At 42.9% G+C, this 23,140-nt stretch overlaps 1 protein-coding gene and 1 long non-coding RNA gene across 3 annotated transcripts in view; one reads left to right on the top strand and one right to left on the bottom strand.

Annotated features, from left to right (window-relative positions):
• The window catches only part of SOBP (sine oculis binding protein homolog), a 117,737-nt gene extending 103,033 nt beyond the window's left edge, over nucleotides 1-14,704 (bottom strand). The window contains exons 1-3 of one of the 2 annotated variants that reach the window (XM_065834292.2): nucleotides 14,498-14,704; nucleotides 5,452-5,590; nucleotides 3,492-3,677 (exon numbers count right to left, since the gene is read on the bottom strand). In XM_065834292.2, coding sequence (XP_065690364.1) covers nucleotides 3,492-3,677; nucleotides 5,452-5,590; nucleotides 14,498-14,593 — 421 coding nt within the window. In that variant the 5' untranslated portion in view covers nucleotides 14,594-14,704. The remainder of the gene's footprint in view (nucleotides 1-3,491; nucleotides 3,678-5,451; nucleotides 5,591-14,497) is intronic. The other variant, XM_065834291.2, reaches the window with a different exon arrangement.
• Nucleotides 14,421-20,709, top strand: LOC136099760 (uncharacterized). Its single transcript, XR_010651116.2, has 3 exons — nucleotides 14,421-14,530; nucleotides 15,683-15,879; nucleotides 16,044-20,709. It is a non-coding gene; the product is annotated as an uncharacterized lncRNA (long non-coding RNA).
• The last annotated feature ends 2,431 nt before the right edge of the window (nucleotides 20,710-23,140 follow it).

Below are 23,140 nucleotides of genomic sequence, written 5' to 3' on the forward strand. Positions count from 1 at the left end.
ATCAGAGCTGTTTCTATTTGGCCAGGTAGCAGCCTAATGTTTTCCAGGATTTTGTAAGCAAATTTGTACCTAACATTTTTCTCTGACTAAAACAGAGAGCTGAACAGCTTGGAGATAACATTTTAGTCAGACTGCTCAAAATTAATTGGTTTTCCAAATAAAATAAAATTTAAAAAAAATTAAAAAAACACCACCACCACTTTGTTGTAAAAAAAGCATGAGGGGGAAAAGGTAATTTTGTTAACTGTTCAAAGTTTTAGCCTGTTCATCCAAAGTATGAATGCAGATAGGACAACGCACAAAGTTTTCCAGCATGCCAAATGAAGACTTAATATGCTGAAATTTTAAGTGACTGCTTCCCAGACATAGTTCAAGATCAGCACTCTCTCCTTCTCCTTCTCAAGCTGGTAGCCCTTTCTGACATGAAGAATCATACCTGTGTCCCTGGAAATCCTGATTCGCTTGGCTTGGTTTGCTGACTCTGTCTTCCCCCAGAGCTTTTTCTGCCTCTGCAGCTGCTATATGAGTTCATCTTACGAAGTCTCCTTCCTATCTCTCCCTTCAGAATTTTCTGAGCATCCCCCATGCTCTGCTCTTTCTCTTCTCCCTCTTATCTGTATAGAAACTTATCTGCAAAAATTATTCAACTAATAATTCATTCTGACTCTTTCTTGGATCTGCTTATTGTCTCCAGACCATTGCTCTCCTATCCAAATGAATACCTCAGCCTGTCTCTCTGACACCTCTTTACTGGTGCTGACCCTCCAGTTCAGGATCAATACAGCAAGAATTAAAGCCTTACTAATTTCTCCCTGAGTGCTCACTCCATATTATTTGCTCAGTAAGAGTGGACCACACCATCTTCTTGCCTGTCCTTCAGGTTCATGATTTAGATATCATTTTCACCTGTGGACACACTCTTTTGAGCTATATTGAAATCTCGTCGATTCTTCTCCTGTACAATATCTAAAAGTTTCCCCCATCCAGCCATAAAGCCTGAACTCATCCTGATTCTCAACATCTCACACCTCAGTCACTGCAGTGCATCACTACCTGGTTTTCTCTCCGGTCTGTGATATAACCTGGTCCTATGTGTGTCCATTCGAAATGCGCTGCAAAAAACCCTTTCTCTGCCCAGCATTTTAATCCTGAAGCTTTCTCTTCGACTCCTTCTGCTTCTCCCTTCTGTCCCTTTTGTTTATTAACTCTATCAAATGTAAGCTGCTTCTATTCTTGTGGCAGGTCAGCCATAGCCTGTCTCCCCTCCATGTTGAAAATGTTGACATCAAGCTTTAGCAATTAATAATGCAAGTCTTGTTCATTTGCCTGCTCAACTCGAAGAAGCACCTTTGTGCTGTTTCCAAAGTCATCCCCTGTGCTTGTGAGGGGCTCTGAGAAAACATCCCCAGAGTTACTCTTGTCTGGCTTTGTATCACTCTGAAGTTTTGTGCTTTGATGTAGTGCCCACAGAACAGTGTCAAAGCGCCATGCCAAGACCACTGCCTCGCACGCTGGCTCTCCTGGCTCCTTTGTACTCCCTTTTCTACTTGTATTCACCAGTTGTTTCTTGCCAGGCTCTTTGGGGTGATCATGACTAGGGCACCTACGCCCTAAGATAAAACAAAACAATTACCACTGATGCTTATTGCAAATCCCACAAAGGTTGTGGTTCTCCTCCCCCTCCAGTCCTCCCAAACTTCACTATCTAAAACAAAGGTGAGATAAACACGCTCATCTGCTCAGAAGTCATGGTAATCTAGTGCTCATTACTGATCGTGGGATAAAGTCAAAGGAGGCAGAGATTATACGTTCATATCCCTTATTCAAGTAAAACAACAATATTCATTACGAATTAATGAATTAAAAAGCTAAAGTTGGAAACTACTTATAAAAAGCCTTCTCTGCACATTGCCCTTGGGGGTACATTTGAATGTGGGGTCACACACGGTAGCTGGACAGGCAAAGAACAGAAGGCAGTTGACTTGCCCAAGGCTCCCCTGTGTCCACCTAACTACCGCTGCAGTAATTTGTTTTTCTACTTCATAGTTCCATCTCCTCCTGCTTGTTTGATGTCATAAAAACCCAGCAACTGTGGCAGTTTGCACAATGCATGTTATAGCCTTGTGTTCGCATACCACAAATTCAGCATTCTGGATTCATTCGCGACTCAGTTTGGAGGAGAAAATAGCTTGGGATGGCACAAGCCCTTGATTAAAGCTTTAGGGCCAAATCAACAACAGCTGAGGATCCAGCCCATATGGCCCGAGATCTTTAGCTGTATAAAGGCTGCAGGAATGGGCCCAAATAGCTTTGGTAATTAGCAAATATCGTATAAAATAGATGAAAAGTCTTTGGCAGGGAATGCATATTGAGTAACATTAGAAAATTATTCATAGCATATTAGTATACTTCTTTAGAGATAAAACCCAATGGCATAAAAATAATCTGGGAGGGGCAAGTGTAGTCTCTCACATGACTGTCAACAGGCAAACAATTTGTTGGACCTATCGGTATCTTACAGTTACCTTTAGTCAAGGTGATGAAGTGCTGAGGTGATCGTCTAACACCTGGGACCTGATCCTACAAGCTGTTCTGCTTCTGCAGAAGCAGCCTCAGGCCCAGTGGGGACTCTTATGGCCAAGGTGCCTCCCTATGTGCAGAGAGCTACCCTTCTTGGGCAGGTCTTGCAGGTCACCCCGTGCTCCTCGGTGCTTCGGTCGCCCAAGAGCATCAGAATGACACCCAGAGATGCCCATGGAAGTAGGACTGAGCCTGTGCCTATCTAAACTCACCAATTACCACACCATGTACAGCAGTAAAAAAATAAGACAGCAATTAATTAGCCTGGTGTAGCCGTAAAAGTTACTTTCACGGATTATGGTAAGCAGCATGCAGTGTGGAATAAATAATTTTCCATGCAAACTCTGAGGAATGGTATGTTATAAAATGACTCTTGATAAAAATCTAATGAAAATGTAAAACATCTCAGTGCAGTCTCCTGGGTAGAGTCAAGATCATATTAAACCCTCAAGAGACAACGGGCAGGGATTTCGGTGAGAATCAAGAGACAGTTTTCCCAGGATGAGCTTGTTAACCTGATATAAAGACATGATATTGATTTGATGGCTTTGTCTCCTTCGCTGTTTCCTTCGTGGAGCCTATCTTTAATTTAATCATCTTCCATTAATTTATTTAAAGGTTTTATTCATCAGAACAAATTTTTTTTTTTTCTAAAAGCAGATGTTGTTAAAGTGCTGAGAGTATAATCCAGCATGTAGAGTATCACAAGCAGCACAAGTCTGTTGTCATGGCATTTGCAGAAGTTTTTCAAGAACACTAACAAGTAAAGTCACTCTCCCGCTCGATTTTAAAGTTCCTTCGACTGGTTTTTAAACACTTGGAAATCAGCCCTCTCACTAAGATGTTGTCATTTAGCAATCTCAGGACAAGTCAATGACAGTAAACATTTTTAAATGTTTGTTAGAATTTACCTGCTGGTGGCTTTATGAAAGGTGGTGGAATTAATGGGACAATAATAGGTACATTCCCATGATCCTTTGACCCTGCTGGTGAGTCTGAAAGTCCATTTCCTGTGGCAAGCCCTGGGTAGCCTGGATTTATATTGTATGGTGAAATAACACTGTCCTCAGGTAATTTTGGTTTTGGCAAAGAATTTTCTGTAAAACACAAAGAACACATTGTACAGTATGACAAATAGATTTCTTAATGCATCTACATACTTTCACCAATCTGTTCATTAAATTACTTACCCTAATACAAGAAGAGTGCACCAAAGAAACCCCAGATACTTTCCTGTTTGAAACATAGATACTTTCCAGTATTCCTCAGAAATGCTCCATTTTTTAAAATCAAACTCAGACCTTTTTTTTTTGTTTTCAAAAGATGGGATTATTTTGTCATGCATACCCTTAGTACACCTGATTTCATCAATGACACCCAATTCCTGTCCTTTACTTCTACTGTTTGCATGGTGATCACACTTGGTGTACTGTGACCTCATCAATGCAAGGAACATAAACTGAAAACTAAAAGAATTCCTAATTATCTATCAATAGTATCAGTACTAGTAATGGAAAGGATTTAAAGAAAGGAACAAAATATTGAAATCAGAGCAAAGTGTGCACAAAATGATGACAGTTATTATTCTAATTCTTTAATCCCAAATCACCTCAGAATTCTTGCAGGAATTTCTCTAATGCTATGTTAGCTATGGGGCAGGACTTAGTTCTCTCCTCTCATCTCTCAAAAAAAGGAACACACCTTTTTCTCCTCCCATAAACTGCATACATAAAAAATTTCTACCTGTCATGGGTATTCAATATCTTTGTTTGGTACATAGAACATATGATTTGTATCATATGCCTATAAAAACCATATGTCACAAATTTCATCAGGCATTGACTGGAGCCATAAATCATACAATAAAAGATCTATTTATTAAAACATAAGTAAATGAATTGCATTACTGCACAGGAACAAGTTTCTGCAAAGGTGGCTTAATGACATTGCATTTTCAATGAAAAATAAATATTGATCACCAGTGTCACTACAGAACTAACAAGCTGCAAGCATCCAATTTTAATGCGATTAGGTTGTTTCACCTTACCTCTAACTTTTCAACCTTTTTTCTAACCACCTCTCCTTCAGAACTGGTCTCTCGTTGCAACACTCACTGAACATAGTGCTGATGTTGGCCATCAGAAAGAAAACCCAAACACTGCTGGCTACAACCGCTGTGAAAAGTGGCATAAAAGCTGCTGCAGTTTCCTTTCTTTACCTCACCTTTAAGGAACTCTTGTCGGATAAGTCAAGATGCAGCAATTTCCTACTCCTCACTCTGATGACAAGTGAGACGGCAGCAACTGAGCGGCTGAACAAACAGACTGGATCCCATCCCTCATGTCCTGAATCACGAAGATCCAGCAATGTCCCAAACGTTAATACCATAGAATTGTCTTGTGGAAGACACCATAGTACAAATGTGGATGATGTGGCTTTTGTGAACGTTCACACTCGTTCCTACACGCATAATGAATATTCAGGTTCAAAATCTTTCAGCAGTTTAAAAAGCCATAGGCCAGAAAGCCTTAGTTTTGAAAGCAAAAGGCTTCCATAAAGCCAGACTGCTAAGCAAGTGTTCCCTCTTTTTTCCAGTTGTGAGCAATTTACTGGTACCAGAGCCACACAACTTTCAACTGACTCAAAAAAGGTATTATTTGTGAAGATATAAGTGCCTACTAACAGTAATTTTGTTAAGTGATTTTCCTCATACCCTATTGGGTTCCTCGCACTAGAAGGCAATCTCTGATATTTTTATGTAAACCAACCACAATGCAGGCAGCACAACACACTTCCCAATCCACGCCAATTCAGACAGGTTGAGATATTAATCCTTCTTTGCATGAACACAGAAACACAAAGTCTCATTACCTTTGAGAACAGAAATGTGCTGGCGGCTTTCCCCGTCTGCCGAGTAGTTCCTGAATTCAATATCTTCTCCGTCTTTCAGTTCAACCTTATCATAGCCATACCAGCCAAGGAGCTCATTCATAGTGTTTTCTGCAAAGTTCTGAAAGAGAAAAATTACCTACTTATTTATGTAATCAATAACCATTTGGAAGGAAGGGAGGACTGCATAAATCGAACCATATCTGAGCTACACGAGGAAGTGTCAGGTTTGGCCCACCTCCTCAAAGACTAATATTCATTTCATAAGTCAAGTGCATAAAGTGTAATGCGTTTAAATCTCTGACTGGCACATGTAATTATGACAGAGACTCATACGTCTGTAATTTAAAGAAAATGAAAAGGAGAGTTATTTATTACTTTTGCTCTGGCATTCAATGTCAGAAATATTTTAACATATATTCGTCACACAAACTTGTCTGCGTTGACATGAAATATTTAAGACTGCAGCAAGAGAATAACAGAAAACCTGGATTTTTTTCAACCAGCAGTTAATCAATCTTACTGTGCTACAGTCTTTTCAGCTGGAGCAGGTCACTGACACAATTACAGTTCCTTGAGGTGCCCATGAACCAAATCAAATAAAATCACAGTGAAGACATTTTTCCTCAGAGTTATAAGCCCTTGCACAGCCAAGCCACTTAAAAACTCTTCACCAGGAAAGCATTTTACCATAATGTTTCATACAAACATCTCTTATATTTGTTTAAGAGAGCCTTTCTCAGTTTTGCCATATTTATTTTCAAACCAACTTCCAAGCAGCCGTGTGGTTACATTTTGTTTGTATGGAAATGCAAAATATGGAACATGACTGTCATAACTCTCAAATTGTATTAAAAACACATCCTCTAGGTCATGTGGCAAAAACATTTCTGTAGAAAATGCTCCTTACTAGGCCAGGAGATTTCATGGAGTAAGTTAAGAAATCTGCAGCCAAGCAACAAAGGTTTCCAAAACTAAATAGTGTCATGGAGCTCTACAGCTTACAGATTTAGGAAACTACCAAAGGAAACTAGTTAATAAATTACTGCAACAGCAACGATGAGTTTAAAGTAGTATTACAACCATAAAATGAAACGAAAAAGCCACGCACAAAGCCTTTCTATTTGGTCTCTGCATTTTTTATTATCACTCTTTTAAAACAAATTTCAAACTTCACTTTCCTGTAAGAACTTGACATCTAAAATAATGCTCCTGATAAGCACCATCTCATGGGACTCTGGTTACCAGCAAAGGAATAAAGAGAATACATCACTGCTTCAAAATAAATGGTACCTGTTATTAATAAATCCGCAGGTTGCTAGTTTCTTTGTCTAGTAACTGTTCTAGCTTTATTTTTGAGAGGGAGCAAGTTTAATGATAGAACACAGCAATTCTCCAGTCATATAAAGAAATAAATAAAATTAATCAGATGATAATTGCTTCCGAATCCAAAGCTACAGCAGGCACTCTGCCCCAGAACGCCACTGCGCTGCACTGCTCCAGGCTCATTCATCACAACAGATTGCATAGGTGTTCCTGTCACTCAAGCAGCGCCATAAAGCAGCTATAAGCAATAAACACAAGCAATTTGTACTCTTCCAGGAGTATCATCTGGGCAATTGTGCTACAAACACACATTTCAGGAAAAGAAAAAACAAAACGAAAACCCAGGGCAGACCCCTGGAGCGTCAATTTCCTTTTGTTTTTTTTCCACCTTTCATTTTCACTTGACTTTCTGCTGGAAGACCCAATTCCACAGCTGCCCTGTGCAGCCCTGAACTGCTGGAAAACATTGCACTGTTTCACCTCTACCTCCAGTGTCAGCACTACAACAGCCTGTTACATCTGAACTATGTCACTACCACAGTTTGCAACGAGTAAAATGCAGTGTAATGTGGCTAACACCTACACTCCTTTCTAAAATATATATTTCAACTCTTATTTGAATGATGCAGTATTGCGTTTTAAATACTAGCAGATACAGAAAATTTTTCTAAAGTATTTTTGTTTGGTTTTTAGCTTTTTAGAAAACTTCTCCCTTGGTGCTGGAAGTCACAATGCGCCAACCCTGTCTCTAACCCATGGGAATCCAACAACGAAACTATGTGGAGACAGGGAATGAAACCTCACCAACGCAGCTTACCCAGAGTGATCTGAAAGGGTTCATGGAGGCGCAAACACAAGCTCTGCCAGCTTCCCTTGCTTTGCTAAATTTCAAGTATGGAGACGCAGTCCTAGAGACTAATCTAGCAAGTAGAGACCAACTGACAAGGTCTTCCTTACTTAAACCCCATGAAGACCAAACTGAGTAGCTCTAAATTTGCCTCCTGTGGATGCTTTGTGTTTTATTTGCACTGTTTATCAACTCAGGCAATGAGTGATGTCTAATTATGTACCAAGGAATAATGTAAGCAAGGCTGTATATGTGTTTATTTTTTCCTGAAAATTCATATATTTATCTGCCTCTTCAGAATCTAGTCAAAGTGATGGTTTGGTTTGTAATGGCACAAAGTTCAAGTACCTTTCAAGCCTCATTTTACCATCCATGATGAGTGACGCACAAAAATGAACAGTCATAATGACAAAAAAAAACACATGTGATTTTGAAATTAGTCATAATAGAGATTTGACTCTAAAAAAAGATAAAAATCATTGGGGTCTTTTCTATTAACTTCAATGACAGTAGAATGAGGTTACATATTCGCAATAAAGAAAGTAAGTATCTTTTTAACACTGTGATTTCTCAACAAGGATGCTTGGATAATTAAAGAAACCAATTTAGCCATTCTCCAACAAGATTTATCTTAGCTATTACAATGATGGTGAACACTCTTAGTACTGTTCTCTCAGTGGCTAACAGACAGGGCTTCATTAAACAGCACTCTGCACAAACCTAGAGGATGACCCCATTCTCAACAAGCTGACACTCAAAGCTGAGAAACGTTTCCTTCCACAACATCAAGGAGAGGAAACAAGCCAATTGATACACAATCTGTTCATGCAGAGCTGAACCTCACTGAAAGATGTACAAGCTTCAAAGGCTTCGTGAAAGGAAGGGTGACGACTGTAACAATGGTGCTTGAGAAAAGCAAGAATGTGGGACACAAGGTTGGTGCAGGAGAGCAGAAGCAGCAGCGATGAAACAGGCTAGAGAGGAACCAGTTGAACTGAGAGACAATGGACCTGTCAAAGCCCAGGGAGAAGGAGATGCGGAGACAAGTGTGAATGACCAGATGGAGGGCATGCAAGAAGCTGCAACTCCAAGCTTTTGCAGACACAGGACAGCAGATGCACCAAGCTATTCCAAGCCTACTTTCAGCCTTTTCGCAAAGGGATGTGGAGGGTCTGCAGGGTGGAGGCTGCCACCCCAGCCCTACAGCCCTGCCAGAGGACTGGGATGACGTGAAAGACCAGCGCACCAGGGAAAACCTTGCCCATCATCAGTAAAATCCCAAGTCAGCAATCACACTGCTAAGCTGCAGAGCAAGGGACTCCTGCATGGGTCTGTGGATTTCACTGCAAAATTACAGCACCGAAGCTAACTTCGCCTTCCTGGGAAAGCAACGCTCAGTCCCCTGTGGGAAAACCAAGACACCGAGCCCTGGTGCCACTCACAGCGTCGGTCAGCGTCAGAGCTGCGAAGACAAACACAGAAATCCTGCCTCACGTCCCTCTGTGCTGACACCACCACGCTCAGCCTCTCCTGCCTGCAGCCAGGCTCCCCAGGCTGCTGGGGAAGCAAAATAACCTCTTTGGCTGCCAGCGCACCCAGGCAATCGGTTAATGTCCCCCCACAGCCAAATCTCCTGCGCTCCCCTAGCTAGGGGTGCAGCTGTGCACCATGGCAGCTGCCTGACTGCCCAGGCACGCACTAGGGCTGCAGCACAACCAGCTCACCCCACTCAAAAATACTGGCCCCAAAACCCTCCGGTGGCCCCAGTCACACAACACTGCCAAAGTCCTCCCTTCCTAATAGATGGCAACTCTTTTTTTGCCCCCTGCAAAGTCCCAGACCACTTATCACCACTGCAGGGCAATGTGCAATTTGCATGTTTTAACTGTATGGTTTCTCTATTCTTGTACTACACAGAAATATCCTCCCTTATGGAAGAGCCAGGATAACTAACTATTATGCTTATTAGTATTTTGACTTGCATTTGCTTCCTAGTCATGGGAAAGGATGAAGAAGAGGTTGTTGACCCACCAGACTGCAGTTTCTCTCCTTTGTGAGACTGACTTATACATTAGGCAGTAAAAGTATAATCACATTTATTCCCATTTTAGGATTCATTTCATCGTAACACTACACCTACAGCTTGGTTTTTCTCATTGCAATGCATCATTTTCCCAAATCTTCACTAATTGATACATTCTGAAGCTCAGCCATGCTTCTCTTTCCATCTTAGACCTCTTGCCTTTCCTTCTCTATGAACCTTATTCACAGGGGGCAAGGCCTGGCTTCACCGAACACGGCCTGGCAAACACAGAGACAGGAAACGCAGGGGAGAATGAGTCTGTCAGACTCATTTTCTTCTAGGTTTTAGTGCCGAATGTTTATTTCAGATCTGGGAGGAAGCACAGTGGCTCCATTCCATTTCCTTGCCTGCATAAACCACCCAGTGCAGAGCCCCACAAATTCACTTTTCACTTTCACTGCACGGAACTTGGATTTTTTTTTTTTTTTTTTTACCAGCCCTCATTTTCTTTGCTTATTTATGTTGTTGCCACATTTAATTTTATGGGTAGACATTTATGCTATCAGAAAGCAAAATTTCTTGATGTTTGAATTCCCTTTGTCCTCGCACATACATGTTTGGCTCTGTACTACCTGTTTTGTTAGGTGAAGCACTATTTCTGCAGTGCACAGGCAGGTGAGGTTCCCTGTGCAGACAACACAACTCCCTTTTCCAGCCACCCCACAAAACTCCTTCCACGCAGGCTCCGGAAAAAAAAAAAAAAACACAAACAAACAACTCCACCTCGGTCTCCCGAAATAGTACAATTGATAAAGCCTGTCTGTTTTTTCACTTTCCCAAAGACATTTTTTGCTTTTCAGGAGAGAAGGGAGGAGTTTCCTCAGAATCTCTGGAGCGCTCCGAGCTATCTGGCTCGCTCCAGGCGCAGCGCTGCTCCTCCTGCCTCACCGCTTTTCTCTTCCTGACAGTAGTACTTTGAAATGCCAAACGGGGAATACTAAAACACTGAACTGAAAGATCTTCTGATAAGTTTACTATTAAATTATAACAGATGGGGCTGTCTTAAACTGCAGGCATCAGGAACTAAGTCCAATTTCAGATACAAATTAGTCATAGAGAATATTTATAGATGGCAAAATCCTTGGGCACAGGGAACAGCCCTGTGAAATTATAGCGTAAATTAATTGCTCCCCTTTCAGCTGACAGAGGCAGGCGAACACCTTGCCTGGTCTGTTCAGGAGAACTTCCAGTGCAATCCAGTGCCGGATGTAACTTTGTGTCACAACATCACGGAGCACCCAGCTGCTCCTTCTGAGCCGCACTGCTGCCTGGCAGCAGGATGGCAAATGGAAACAAGCTGAGGAGGGATGGATGGGGACACCGTCACCGTGGCTTGATGAGTACTCTCATCAATTAAACCTGTAAAAAATATGTAGGTCTTAAAACAGTAGCGGGTTCCCTGATTGCGATAGCTTTGGATCTATTAGGTGTTGTTATTCATCAGCGAGGGAGAAATGGCACTGAATGGAATTTCAGAGTAACTATCTGTTCTTCTTCCAAAGCATGAGGTAAACAATGCTACCTCTGGAAGAAAAAATGGAAAGTATCATCTGAAGAAGGAAAAGGGACAAAATTAAAAAATAACTAGACAAAATAAAGAGAGGCTGTGAAGGTCACAGCAAAACAAAACAGTTCCTCCTGAACATATTTTTCATTGAAATGTAATATCAGAAAACTGTGCAGAGACATGTGCTCTTTGCACACAACATTGTATCAAATTAAAATTTGTTATAACCATCATGTGCGCTAGGTTAGCGATAACAAAAATGTAACTTAATATCTGGCATGAGGAAAGAACAAGCAACCTGAATATCCATCAGTCATGTTAAAACCGTGCTGTGACACTACTGTTGGAAGACACCAACCCAAGCAGTTAGGTGTTGTGATCCTTCTCGAGTAAATATGTGACTGTACCAAAAAGCGAATCTTGAATCTGTGATGACGTAATTTTATTGCTCATTCATAGTGGCCCTCATTCGCTGTACTTAAAACAGACACTTGTACCAATGGCCTTTTTATTATCCGAAGTGGGGGGGGGAGGAAATCACATATACACCAGTCCTTTTTCTTTCTGCTAGCAAAGGGAGGCAATTTGATCCAACGTGGGCTGAAACCTGAGTAGGTCACTGTACACCATGATAAAATTCCCTAATCCCTGAGCCAAATTTCCCTGAAGGGGCCCTCCTACTTCTCCTTCACTTTCCAAGCTGACTTTTCCATTCCCTCTCTCGTCTTTTCCTCCCCTTCATCTCTTTCATTTCCCCTACCTTAAAGCCTTGATATCTGATCTGCTGCTGATACTCAGGTTACAGTTTTTACAGCTTAGGCTGTCTATTGCTGTATACATTCCTTTCTTTCTGCTCTGCCGTGATTACTTACCAGAGCTTATTTTACACCGGTCCAGATGAAAGCAGTTCAGATGAAGGGAAACAGTCAGCCTGTTTGAACATTACAGATATGAACCTACACAAGGGCACATTGTGCTCCCTCTGTCATCCTGCAGCAAACATCTTACACGGTGTAACCAATTTGTTACATTATTGTATTCCTCGGGTTTATGAAGAACAACTAGACATCTTAATTCATTGGTAAAGAAAAAAGAGTAAACGATCACCACAGGATTTTAACTTTCTCAACAAGTCGAAAATTCAAACCACTTTTTGTTTTCCTCCCCCCTCTCTTTCCCCTTCTTGGGTGACAGCAGCCAACTGTCCTACTAAAAATGCAGTCTCCCAGCATAGCACATATAGCATAGTTTACACTGAAAGGTGGCCTGTGTTTTGTGAAAGGTTCTGCCATCAGCTATCTCACTCTTGACCAGAAATCACACGCATGCGTTCAAAATGCCATTTTTACCCGCCTTTAATTTTTAAGTCAGCCGAAATCTTAAGGTTTCTAACCTTAAGCAGCTACTCATGGTTTAAAAAGAGAAAATCTCTACGTGAAAGTTTACGCCAGTGCTTAATACCAAAGCATTAGTTTAAAATTGTGTAATTTTTTTCCTTCGCACAATGTTGTTTTTGTTTCTTCCTCACCCTTTCAGACAAACATCTGTTATACTGTAGAAGAACAACTATCTCCCAAACCGCTGAGTGTGCCTGCAGCCAAAGTAAACAAAACAAACCCAGAGGATCCAGCACAGTCAGCCTTTATATCCAGCCAGGATAACATTTCACATGTTTTGATTAAAATTAGCTAATTTGTAATCCTAGAACCTATGAAACTTAAAAGCTGCAATCCATATAGATCACATTAGGCGATGTTTTAAGGGGCCAATGCCCTATACTACAGACCTCTGCAGTCCTCAAAACTATGTGGGATTACAATGACCAAGGACTCTCACTCTCGGGTGCCTGCATAGAGCTCTCTCCTAAAATAGGATGTGTCACGTACCCCACAAAGAATGATACCGCTCCTTGGGACTTGAAACTAGTACAGTTGGTTTCTAAAGAGATGCACCGAAACATTGTTTTATTCGGTTCCCTAATACTGCTCGTGCCCACATTTCCAGTTGATGTACATGCAGAACTGTGTACACACTCATTACGCGGGCAGCAGGAGCAAGAACATCTGCCTTAGGCAGGAAAGGGCACCTAACCGAAACTAGCGGTGAGCAAAAGAGGGGAGAAGGGAAGGGATTGCGCATCCCCATTTAATTTTACATGGGGAGATCAATGCTCCGGAAAGCAAAGATATTTTCCCTAGGTATCATGCATATTTACATACTTGCCTATAGCATACATACTACACAAATGTGTGACATTTTCCAGGCAGTCCTCCACTTACAATCAGCCTTTTAATAAATGACATATTCAAATTAAATGTCAGCAGCTTTGTCTCATAACCAGACTACGCTGTTTTCCTCATTTTATCTGCACATTAAACAACAACAAGTTCTGCTAAAGTCTCCCAATAAGGTGTTCCCAACTTTGGGCAAATAGAGATGTAAAAAAAACACAAAACAGACATGGAAAACAGGCACAAGAAAATAGGACTGGTCAAGCCCGGAGCAGCGACCTAATGATAAAAGAAGTCCCAAAATAACGTTTTTGTGCGATCGCATCCTCCCCAACATCTGGAGCGGCTGCCTCAAGCACTACCTCCAGAGCCCAGCCGGATTGGCAGCTCTTCCTATCAGGCAGGCCAGCCCTCCGCACGACAAATACACTTTCATCCAAAGCAGCCCTGGGACAGCCGCCTTCCTTCCAGCGGCACCTCTGCCGCCGCGATGGGCTGCGGAGCCCGGCGCCTGGAGCGCAGGAGGCGGCAAAAGGGAAAAGGAGGGAAAAGAGCTCTCCGCGCCTAAGTGCGAGAATGATGCGCGGCTCAGACCGTAACATTTCACTTTGACAATTTAATTATACAGTTGCAGCTGGCTACTGAAAAAGGGGAGAAATGCAGTGTTTAAAAGAGGTCTGGTCTCTTTCTTTTCTAACTTTAGGGCTTCCCAGCTACCTGAGAGCATAGCTATAGAAAGAAAAAAGAAAAAGGAAAAGAAAAAAAGGCTCATCACTGGCACCCAAGGAGCTTAAAAGCTCAAAGAGGGAGAGTTATGTTTAAAAAATAAATAAATCAAAGCTGGTCAATGAACAGGATTTGCAGCCTGTGAATTCGTCTCTGTTTCCAGCCCAGGAGGCGGAGTTGAGACACATTCAGTGCATCCTACAAAAAAAAAAAAAAATGACAAGAGATCCTTTCTTATTTCATTTCCATGCAGGGAGGCGGAGGGGCGGGGGGGGAGCCCCGCTCCCTTCCCCATCACAGGCACCTACCTTCATCTCCTCGTTGATCTCCCGCTTCACCGGGTGAGCCGGCTTCCTGCTCCTTTTATTTTCGGGAGGTCTCCCTTCTTTCTCCATTTCTGCCATTTTTTGCGCCTACTTGGTGGTGGAGATGAAATGGCTGCTGGTGCTCTGGGGGGGCCGGGAGGGGCGCGGGGTGGGGGGGAGCGGCGGCGGCGGCGGCTCTCAGTGGTGGCAGGCGGCGCCGCGGAGGGCCCGGGGGGAGCGCGGCGGCGGTGGCGGGCGGGCGGGGGGCGCGGGCGGGCAGGGGCGCGGGTGCCCCGGCGAGTCAGCCATCTTCTGCCTCGCCGCCGGCCTGCATGGGAGCGGCGCGGCGGGGCGGCGGGGCGGGCAGGGGCGAGAGGCAGCGCGGAGCGAGCCGGCCCCGCGCCTGCTGTGGCGCTGCTGGCGGGCTGCCGCGGAGGGGGCGGCGGAGGGAAGGGGGAGGCCGGACTCGGCCCGCCGGCGGGCGGGGCTTGCCGCACCGAATCGGCCGCCGCTGCCCGCCATGGGAGCCGGGGGTAGGAGGAGGGGCGCCGCGCCGAGCACCGGGCGGAGCGGAGGGGAGGGGGCGGTGCGCACCCGCCCCCGCTTGGCATGGGGGAGGGGGCCGTGTTTCCCCCACGCACACGCGTGGGGCCGGCCCCCAGCGCCGGGCTGTCGCGGCCATGCCCCCCACTGCGTGGCCGGCGGGGTCTCCCGCGCTCCCCGCGGCGCCTGTCCCGTCCCCGCCGCAGCCAGCCGGGGCTCGCCGCCGCGCCGAGGTTTGGCTGCTCCTTGCTCCGCGCCCGGGAGGGGAGGATGAATGGTTCGCTGGGACGCGCTTCGGCTAGGAGGTGCTGGATTACAGTACACACTGCGGGGGAGACATCGATTATTCCTGGGTTGTGCTTTCCCGCTCCCTGGCAGTCCCTAATTACCCGACACAATACCGTACGGCACGGGGGTGTCCATTGTGCAGTTAGTCAAAATTGTAATTGTACGGGCTTCTCGTTATGACTGCAGTACACCTGAAAATTATACATTAAAAAAAAGGAAAAAAATCTCGCAGTTGAAACATAAACTGCGTTCTGTGTGGGTATGAGTAGGCTCCCCTTAAAAATCTCTGTTTAGCCTGTCAAAGATAGGTTCGTTTTGCATGCAACAATGTCTAATTTACATTCTCTGTTTCTGAAGCTTAAATCACTGACAGTTTTCAGTATGAAAAGTTGAGCACAACTCCTTTGCTCATTTCGTGATTAAAATGAGCCTTGCCTGCTTCAGATGGCAGAGTGATTAGAGACACAGAGCACATTTTCCCCTGTGGCACTGAAAATAGGAAGAAACTGGGATTTTTGCACAGTCTTGGCTGTTACAGAAGCAAGCATCAAAAGGTGAGATAGCAACCAGACCTCCGTCTGTGAAATCCTGGAGCACATCCGCAGCAGTAAGGTCACGGCCGCTGGCTGTGAAGCAAACGTGCTGCCGCTCCCCTCGCTGCCTGAAAAGAATCGGGCAGTTGTTGGAAAAAAACAGATCTGTTTGTTCGTTTTCACAGAGCGGTGGGACCTCGCAGAGACCCTTGAGAAGGCTCTGCTGGCAGCGAGGAGCTACAGGAGTCACCCGCAGATGGAGTCATGCCAGGGGCTCGGTCCATTCAGCGCGCCCCAGGGGTTCAAGGTCTGGCCTCAGACTCACCAGCAGCAAGCATGAGAAAAAACCTAGATTTTATTTTTTTTTTCTTGCCTGTAATATTTTAAAACATAGTGAGTTCTGAAACTTGTGGAAACTAACTTGTGGCTCCACAGGTAACCTTCAAAGGATGATGGTTAATAGGGAGGTTTCCCTCCTGTGTCACACCAAAAGCAACTTCATCTCTATGTTTTGTGTTCTTTTACAAACAAATTGGTACAGTTGAGGTCTCATCAAGTACAGGAGATATTCCCAGAATCTCAACGTGTTCTCTCGCACAGTAGGGGTAAGACAGGCAGCGCCAAGGGGAAGTTGCTTATAAACAGAATCTCATGTAGCCTCAGAGCTCTTTGAAATCTTCAGCTGGAAAAAGCAAGCCAACCTCAGATAACTGTTCTGCTTTGAATTGCCACCACCTTGCTGATACGCTAAGTCCTTCTAATGAAAAAGGTAAAATTAATTATTGTATTAGGGACATATCACTAGTTTCTCTGCAGAGTGGATAGCAGAGTTTTAATGAAAACCTTAGAACTTCTGCTAAACAGAGTATTGCCTCAATTGGTTCTTGTTCAGTGAAACATCTGAAGACTACTACTCAACACTTTCTATAAATATTGTAATAAAGTAGTGTTTCATGGCATAAATGTAAAACACTGAGTCGATAATCCTACACAAAGATTAACTCCAAGCTCCCAACATAAACAGAACTTCCTTTAGTATTGGGAGGGACTTTGGAGACTGTGTTTGCAAACCCAAATGAAGTGAATTGTCTTCAGCAGGTTACAGTGAGTAGAGCAAAACAAATGTCTTCAGGATCAAATCTGTCATTTCAGTTTTCCTGAGTAGCGGCTGAAGGTTTGGTTGTAAATTGAAGCACTTCCTACCCCTCTTGCAACCAGTTCTGAACACTGATCTTCACTTCTTGATCACCAAAATAGCAGCTTTCAGTTAGGCTTTTTTCCAGTATTTTTCCAAATACTTTTGTATGGGGATGTGAACTTATGCCTCCTGACAGTAGGCTCATTTTTCTCAGCTACTTTGGCAAGCTCCTTAAAAACAGCCTCCAGTCCCCCAGTACCTCATCAACCACCAGATAAAAAACATGGTCTTAGAGCATTTCCTTTTTTTCTTGGTGTCTAATACAGGCTTTGGATAGATACAAAAGTTCTACCTCTCTGTGTCCTAATAATAATATCTCTTCATCTGGCAGCAGCTTATTTCTGCAACTGTCATGATTCCTATTTTTCTAGAGCTGTTATTACCTTTATATATTGCATATTATCATCCTACATATTCTTGGGAAGTTGTTCTTCTTAGTGATAGCATATGGAGGACCATCAACTGTCAACGCAGAAGTTCATGCATTTAGCGTGCTCAGATGTTATCTGACACACATTGTAGATACTGAAATCAGATTTGGAAACCATCTAATTATTCCACTTGTTACTGGGGAGGGGATGACTAGCAAAAAGGAACGCTTTCAGGTTTTAATCGTAGCTCGTGAACTTGTAAGGGGAGGCAGAATGTCAAAAGCTATGGAAGCCATAAATTTGTCAGGCATACAATGGCATTGATCTGAACCTCTCCAAAAAGTTATGAGAAAATAAATCTGGTATTTACATTACAGAGACCCTAACATTCAATACATTTACTGAACCGTGGCAGCACATATTTATTGTGTGAAAACCTGTATTTTTGGTAAAGAAACCTGGTTCAGTAGTGCTCAATATGGATTCTGCGAACATCTTAAATAGGTGAATAAAGGTGGCTGATAAGATCAATAGGGCTGCTAGCATTTATTCTACCAGACAGAGATACCAGGCTATGTGGTATCAGTAAGCAGTTTTTAGCCAAAGATTAAATTCTCATCCTTGGAAATCAGCAAAGATTTTGCTGCTGAGATTAATGAGACCAAATTCCTTGGTGAACTGGACCAATTTCCAAGGTGATTTTAAATCAATCAATTACATAGTGTGTGTTGGAAAGCAAGAATCCCATGTTCCTAAAAAGAAAAAAAAAAAAAAAAAAAGAAGTGCAGGGTTTTCAAAATGTTTCCAATCTCATTCAAAGCAAAAATAAGATTTTTATAAGGCGAGGGGGAAAAAAGCTTCTTACTCTTTACTGTAACTCATCTTGAAAGGGAGCAGGAACTGCGTATCAGGCTTCCCACAATGCGTGCGTGCTCTAACCACAGCACAGTAAAGTAAGTTTCTCACTCACTTGCCTGTTCAAGGGTTTGGGATTGCTGGTTGTTTTTGTGCTTTTTGTTTGTTTTGTTTTGTTTTTCAGTTACCTCACTGGTTATTTTCAAAGTTGGGAAGAAAAAAAACAACATTATCTGCCTTTCAGTGGTCGCTATGCCACCTGCAAGACTGAAGTTCAGGTCTCTGCTGTATCTGAGTCATGGCAAGAACTTGAACTTTTCCTTCCATTGCCCAAGTGTGTGTTTTACACCCGAGGTGCTTTGCCAAGCTCCATATTTTTGTTCTATCAGGGCTTTGCATTTCTGTCTCTGAATTTGTACTTGGATTTTTGCAAGCACAGTAATTTGGCCCTCTGTAAAACAAATATTGTTCATAAAACAACAGGTGCAAATGAATTTACTAAAATAAATTGCCCCAGGTTTAATTTCTATTATATTATTCATATTCATATTTATTAGTATTTGCCTATTTTAAAAGGGCACCTATCCACTTACGGGAGTTCTTTTCAGGTAGCACAAAAGCCACACTTTGCTGTAACTAAGTTCTTCAGTTTGGTCCTTATTAATGTGTAACTCTCTTTAATATTATTATTGAACCATTTCTTCTCATTATTTCCTACCAGAGAGGACAAGATAAACAAGCAGGCCTGATTTTTCCAGCTGGTAAATATGTAAGCAGCACGACAGCTCCAAAGCAAAAGGTTTTAAAAGGCAACGGCATCAAACAAATGGCAGTCTGGGGCCACACTGGAAACCACGTGATGGTTTTCAGAGCCAAAATTAGGACAACCAGGGTAATTACTGTAGCAGTTGTGCTGCCCCGTAGGAGGCAGGAGTCCTAGGTGGAAGGGGCTGAGGATCCACAGCCCTTGGGCAGCATCTCTGCTCTGGGGAGCATCCCTGCCTTGGGGAGCATCCCTGTCTGGGGAGCATCCTACCTTGGGGAGCATCCCGGCCCCGGGGGAGCATCCCTACCTTGGGGAGCACCCCTGTCCAGGGGAGCGGAGCATCCCTGCCCTGGGTGAGCGTCCCCGCCCGGCGCAGCCCGGGCTGCCGCCGCGGCGGCTGCGGCGAGAGCTCCCCCTCCTGTATATCGTCTTCTCAACACGGTGGGAAACGCGTCATGGAACCTCGGGTACCAAGATGTGAGGACAAGTCAGTGTGCGTTTATGCACGTATAAACAACACATGTGCACTCACACATACAGGGAGAAAGCTGCAGGTAAAAAGGGAGGATCTTGTGGGTTGTTTTTTGTTGTGTGTGTTTGTTGTTTGTTCCCAAATAACAGCTGCAGATGTTGCAGGCCAAAATAGAGATGCAGCTCTTAACTGGTTTCTCTTAATATTGCTGATAATTTACCTTATTGTTCCCTACTTGCCAAGGTTGTGTCAGATCTCCATCAGGTTGCTTAATAATGCCAATCACCGTGGAAAACATATGTCTACGCAGTTTTTCACAAGATAACCTATTCTTGTTTCATCTGTATCCCAGGCAAACCCATAATGAACAGCAATTTACATTCAGGTATTTGGTTTGCTGAAGTGTTTAATTAAACAAATAAATTAATTATATGTGTTCATAGAAAAGTACCATTATGTTTTATTTGACTTGATATGGAAACATTCCTTTGACTTTTTGTATGATACACTAAGGTGATAGATTATTTATGCCATCAGAAGCAAATAAATGCACTGAATAATTAAAATATCAGCTCCAAATATATATATATATAATTTTTTTTTTTTTAAGCACAGCCATCCATTTCTATGCATATGGAAAACACATGTGAACCTCTCCCTCACTTCTGTTCCACCCAATCCCCACTTCCACTTCAATGATGTTATTTCACCCATACCTTTGAGAAGAGGTACATTCCACTCATCCCTGAGCTTGGATGAATGCCTGCAGCATTACTCACACACAGTAGTGTCTGTAGATTCCTTTCTGCTTTGGATACTAATCTCAATCCAGAGTTTCCTTAGACGATTAGAGGCTGTTCTGCAAAATGTCAAGAGGTAGCCTCTCCAAAGCAGACACAGTATGGCAGTTGAAATGGGAGTAGTGGCGGCTTTCCAAATACAAAGGTCTGGAAATGTTTGAAGGTATTTTAATATTGATGAATGTTTCATTTTTTGTACTGCTTTAGGGTATCAGTGTCAAATCTGTACAGATTAATGGCAAGATAGAGCCTTAATACTGTTAATTCATTTAAAAGTTCTGGCAAACAGAGTGAAACTTTATTTAACTTATTAAATAATTAATTAATGATTGCTATTCTTACCTGAAATTTCACCTAGTATGATAAACAGAAAGAAATGTTCACTCATTTTTCTGCTTCTTTGTTAATTACTTACAAGTCCTCTGGTAAAATGCCTTTTTGTTTCTTGTTTCATTTCTCATGTTCCCTACACCAAAAGTAAGCAAGGAGGAGTCTTTTCCTTCTTCAGCATCAAAGAACACCCATGCCATAAAAAATCAATCAATATTAAAACTTTAAAAAGGTATCTGCAATGCATTAAAAACCAAATTAGTAAAATATGTCCTGGACACCAGTATTGACTTTGCGGAAAAATCTTTATCATCTGTCTGCTGCTACACCCTATCTATCCACTATGGTTATTCAGCGACCCTGCTGCGACATTTTCATATTGAACATAATGCTAAACATCAGACAGAGGAAAATGGACAACCTGTGGACGAGCAAGGAAGTTAGATACCAGGCTCAAACTTGACTGTGACAAACTGCATTTGCAACCTCTAGACTTCGTTATGGTTGAGGACTGTTCCTCAGAATGGAACTTTTGAATCTTAAATTTTCATTTGGTTAAAACAAGTGGTCTACTTGCTCTGTCATACAGATTGGTAAGAGCATATACGAAGCCATGCTTTCTCGAGGGCTTCTTATTTCCTTGCGGCTGACATCCAAAATGCTGACCTCCAAAGGCTGCTTTGGAGAAGGTCCAAGGTACCTGAGAGACCCTGCTGCTCTCAGCCCCTGCTACCTTGAAAGCAGGGAACCATTGAAGTCAGAAGCAAAACCAGTGAGGGGTGGAGACTTGTGCTCTCTGCAGCTGTCCCACAGCTGTCAAGTTCCCTCCGAGGTGAACTGAAAGTATTTACAGCCAAGGCACATTCATTTCTTCACCTGTCATTTCCTGACAATGACCATTTCCACTCCTTCCCATTCTTTTACTTTTCCACACAGAAAAAGGCAGGGCAAAGTATTCTTATTTTCACCTTAATAAATGGGTAATTCTCCCAGATGTTACAATGACAGGAAGAGAGGGGGAGAGGTTGTGTGGGATTGGGATACCACAAAAAGTTCTCCCTTCTTTTTAACTTCTTTTTTTTCTTTCTTTTTTTTTTAAATAGATCAATTGGGCTGATACATTCCTGAAAATATTATTACAGTAATCTACAGCAAGTTATTCCTAAAAGGCATCCCTCCTCTCTTTGTCTCGCTGTGAAGAATAAAAGATTTTTTTTACAATGAAGATAGTGGTTTATACATTTTCTCATAATCTTGTATTTCCCCTGTGAGTTTTGTTGCATGATATAGTATGTCAGTTTAAGTAACATCTGTCAAGGGATGGAAAACAATTACAGGTTCTTTTCATTCATAAAAGTCATTCTGCAGTTTCTTCATCCTTAATTTTCTTGTCATGCTTTCAAAAACATTACATGATTTTGTCCAAATTAGCCCCTGCATTGCATATACAAGATACAGTGGGTTATTCATTCCTTTCCTGGACCCAAAGAAACATGTCAAGGTATCTACAGCGACATATACTAAATGATTTAGACTTGGGTAAAGTAGGGCTTTGTCATGTCATTATTTGACTATTACTCCTCTACTGCAATGCTTGCTTTCCTGCCGGTATCTCACCAGAATCCTACATGACATGTGATTCAACCTCTTGATCTTCTCAGTTACATTTACATAAATTTTACACAACCTAATATACAACAGCAACTCATTCACATCACTGTGGCAAAAAGTCTGTCAAAAAAACCCTGAACATATCTTGGGCATGTGTAACAGAAACACACTCAGGACTAGGATGTGGTACGTATTTTCAGCATAGGACCATGTTCTTTACTCAGCAAACCAAAGAATAGCTGAGATTGGAAGGGGCCTCTGGAGGTCACATAGTCCAACCACTCTGCTCAAAGCAGAGCAGGTTGGCTCTGTGTCCAGTCACGTTTTGGATATTTCCAAAGATGGAGACTCTTCAGTGTCTCAGGGTTACCTGTTCCAGTGTTTGACCACCTTCAGTCAAAAAAATATTTTTCTTATGTTTAAATGGAATTTCCTGTATTTCAATTTGTGCCATGTGCCCCTTGTCCTTTCACTGAGAATACCCTGGCTACATCTTCTCTACTTCCCCCCTGGGTGTTTATACACATTGATCAGATCCCCTCTGAGCTTTCTCTTCTTCTGGCTGAACAACCCCAAATCTCTCAGCCTCTCCCGGTACATCAGTTGCTCCAGTCCCTCCATCATCTCCATGGCCCTTTGCTGCCGTTGTTCCAGTGTCTCCCTTATACTGGGGATCCCAGACCTGGGCCCAGCACTCCAGACATGTCTCACCAGGGTTGAGCAGAGAGGAAGGATCACCTCTCTCAACCTGCCAGCAATGCTCTTCCTAAGGCAACCAGACCTTCTTTGCAGTGCGGGTGCACTGCTGGCTCATGTTTGAATGCCAGGGTCCCCAGGGCCTTACCTGCAAAGCTGCTTTCTAGCCAGTCCCCCACCTGT

Source organism: Patagioenas fasciata, chromosome 3, assembly GCF_037038585.1.
Source record: "Patagioenas fasciata isolate bPatFas1 chromosome 3, bPatFas1.hap1, whole genome shotgun sequence".
In the NCBI taxonomy this organism is placed as follows: domain Eukaryota; kingdom Metazoa; phylum Chordata; class Aves; order Columbiformes; family Columbidae; genus Patagioenas; species Patagioenas fasciata.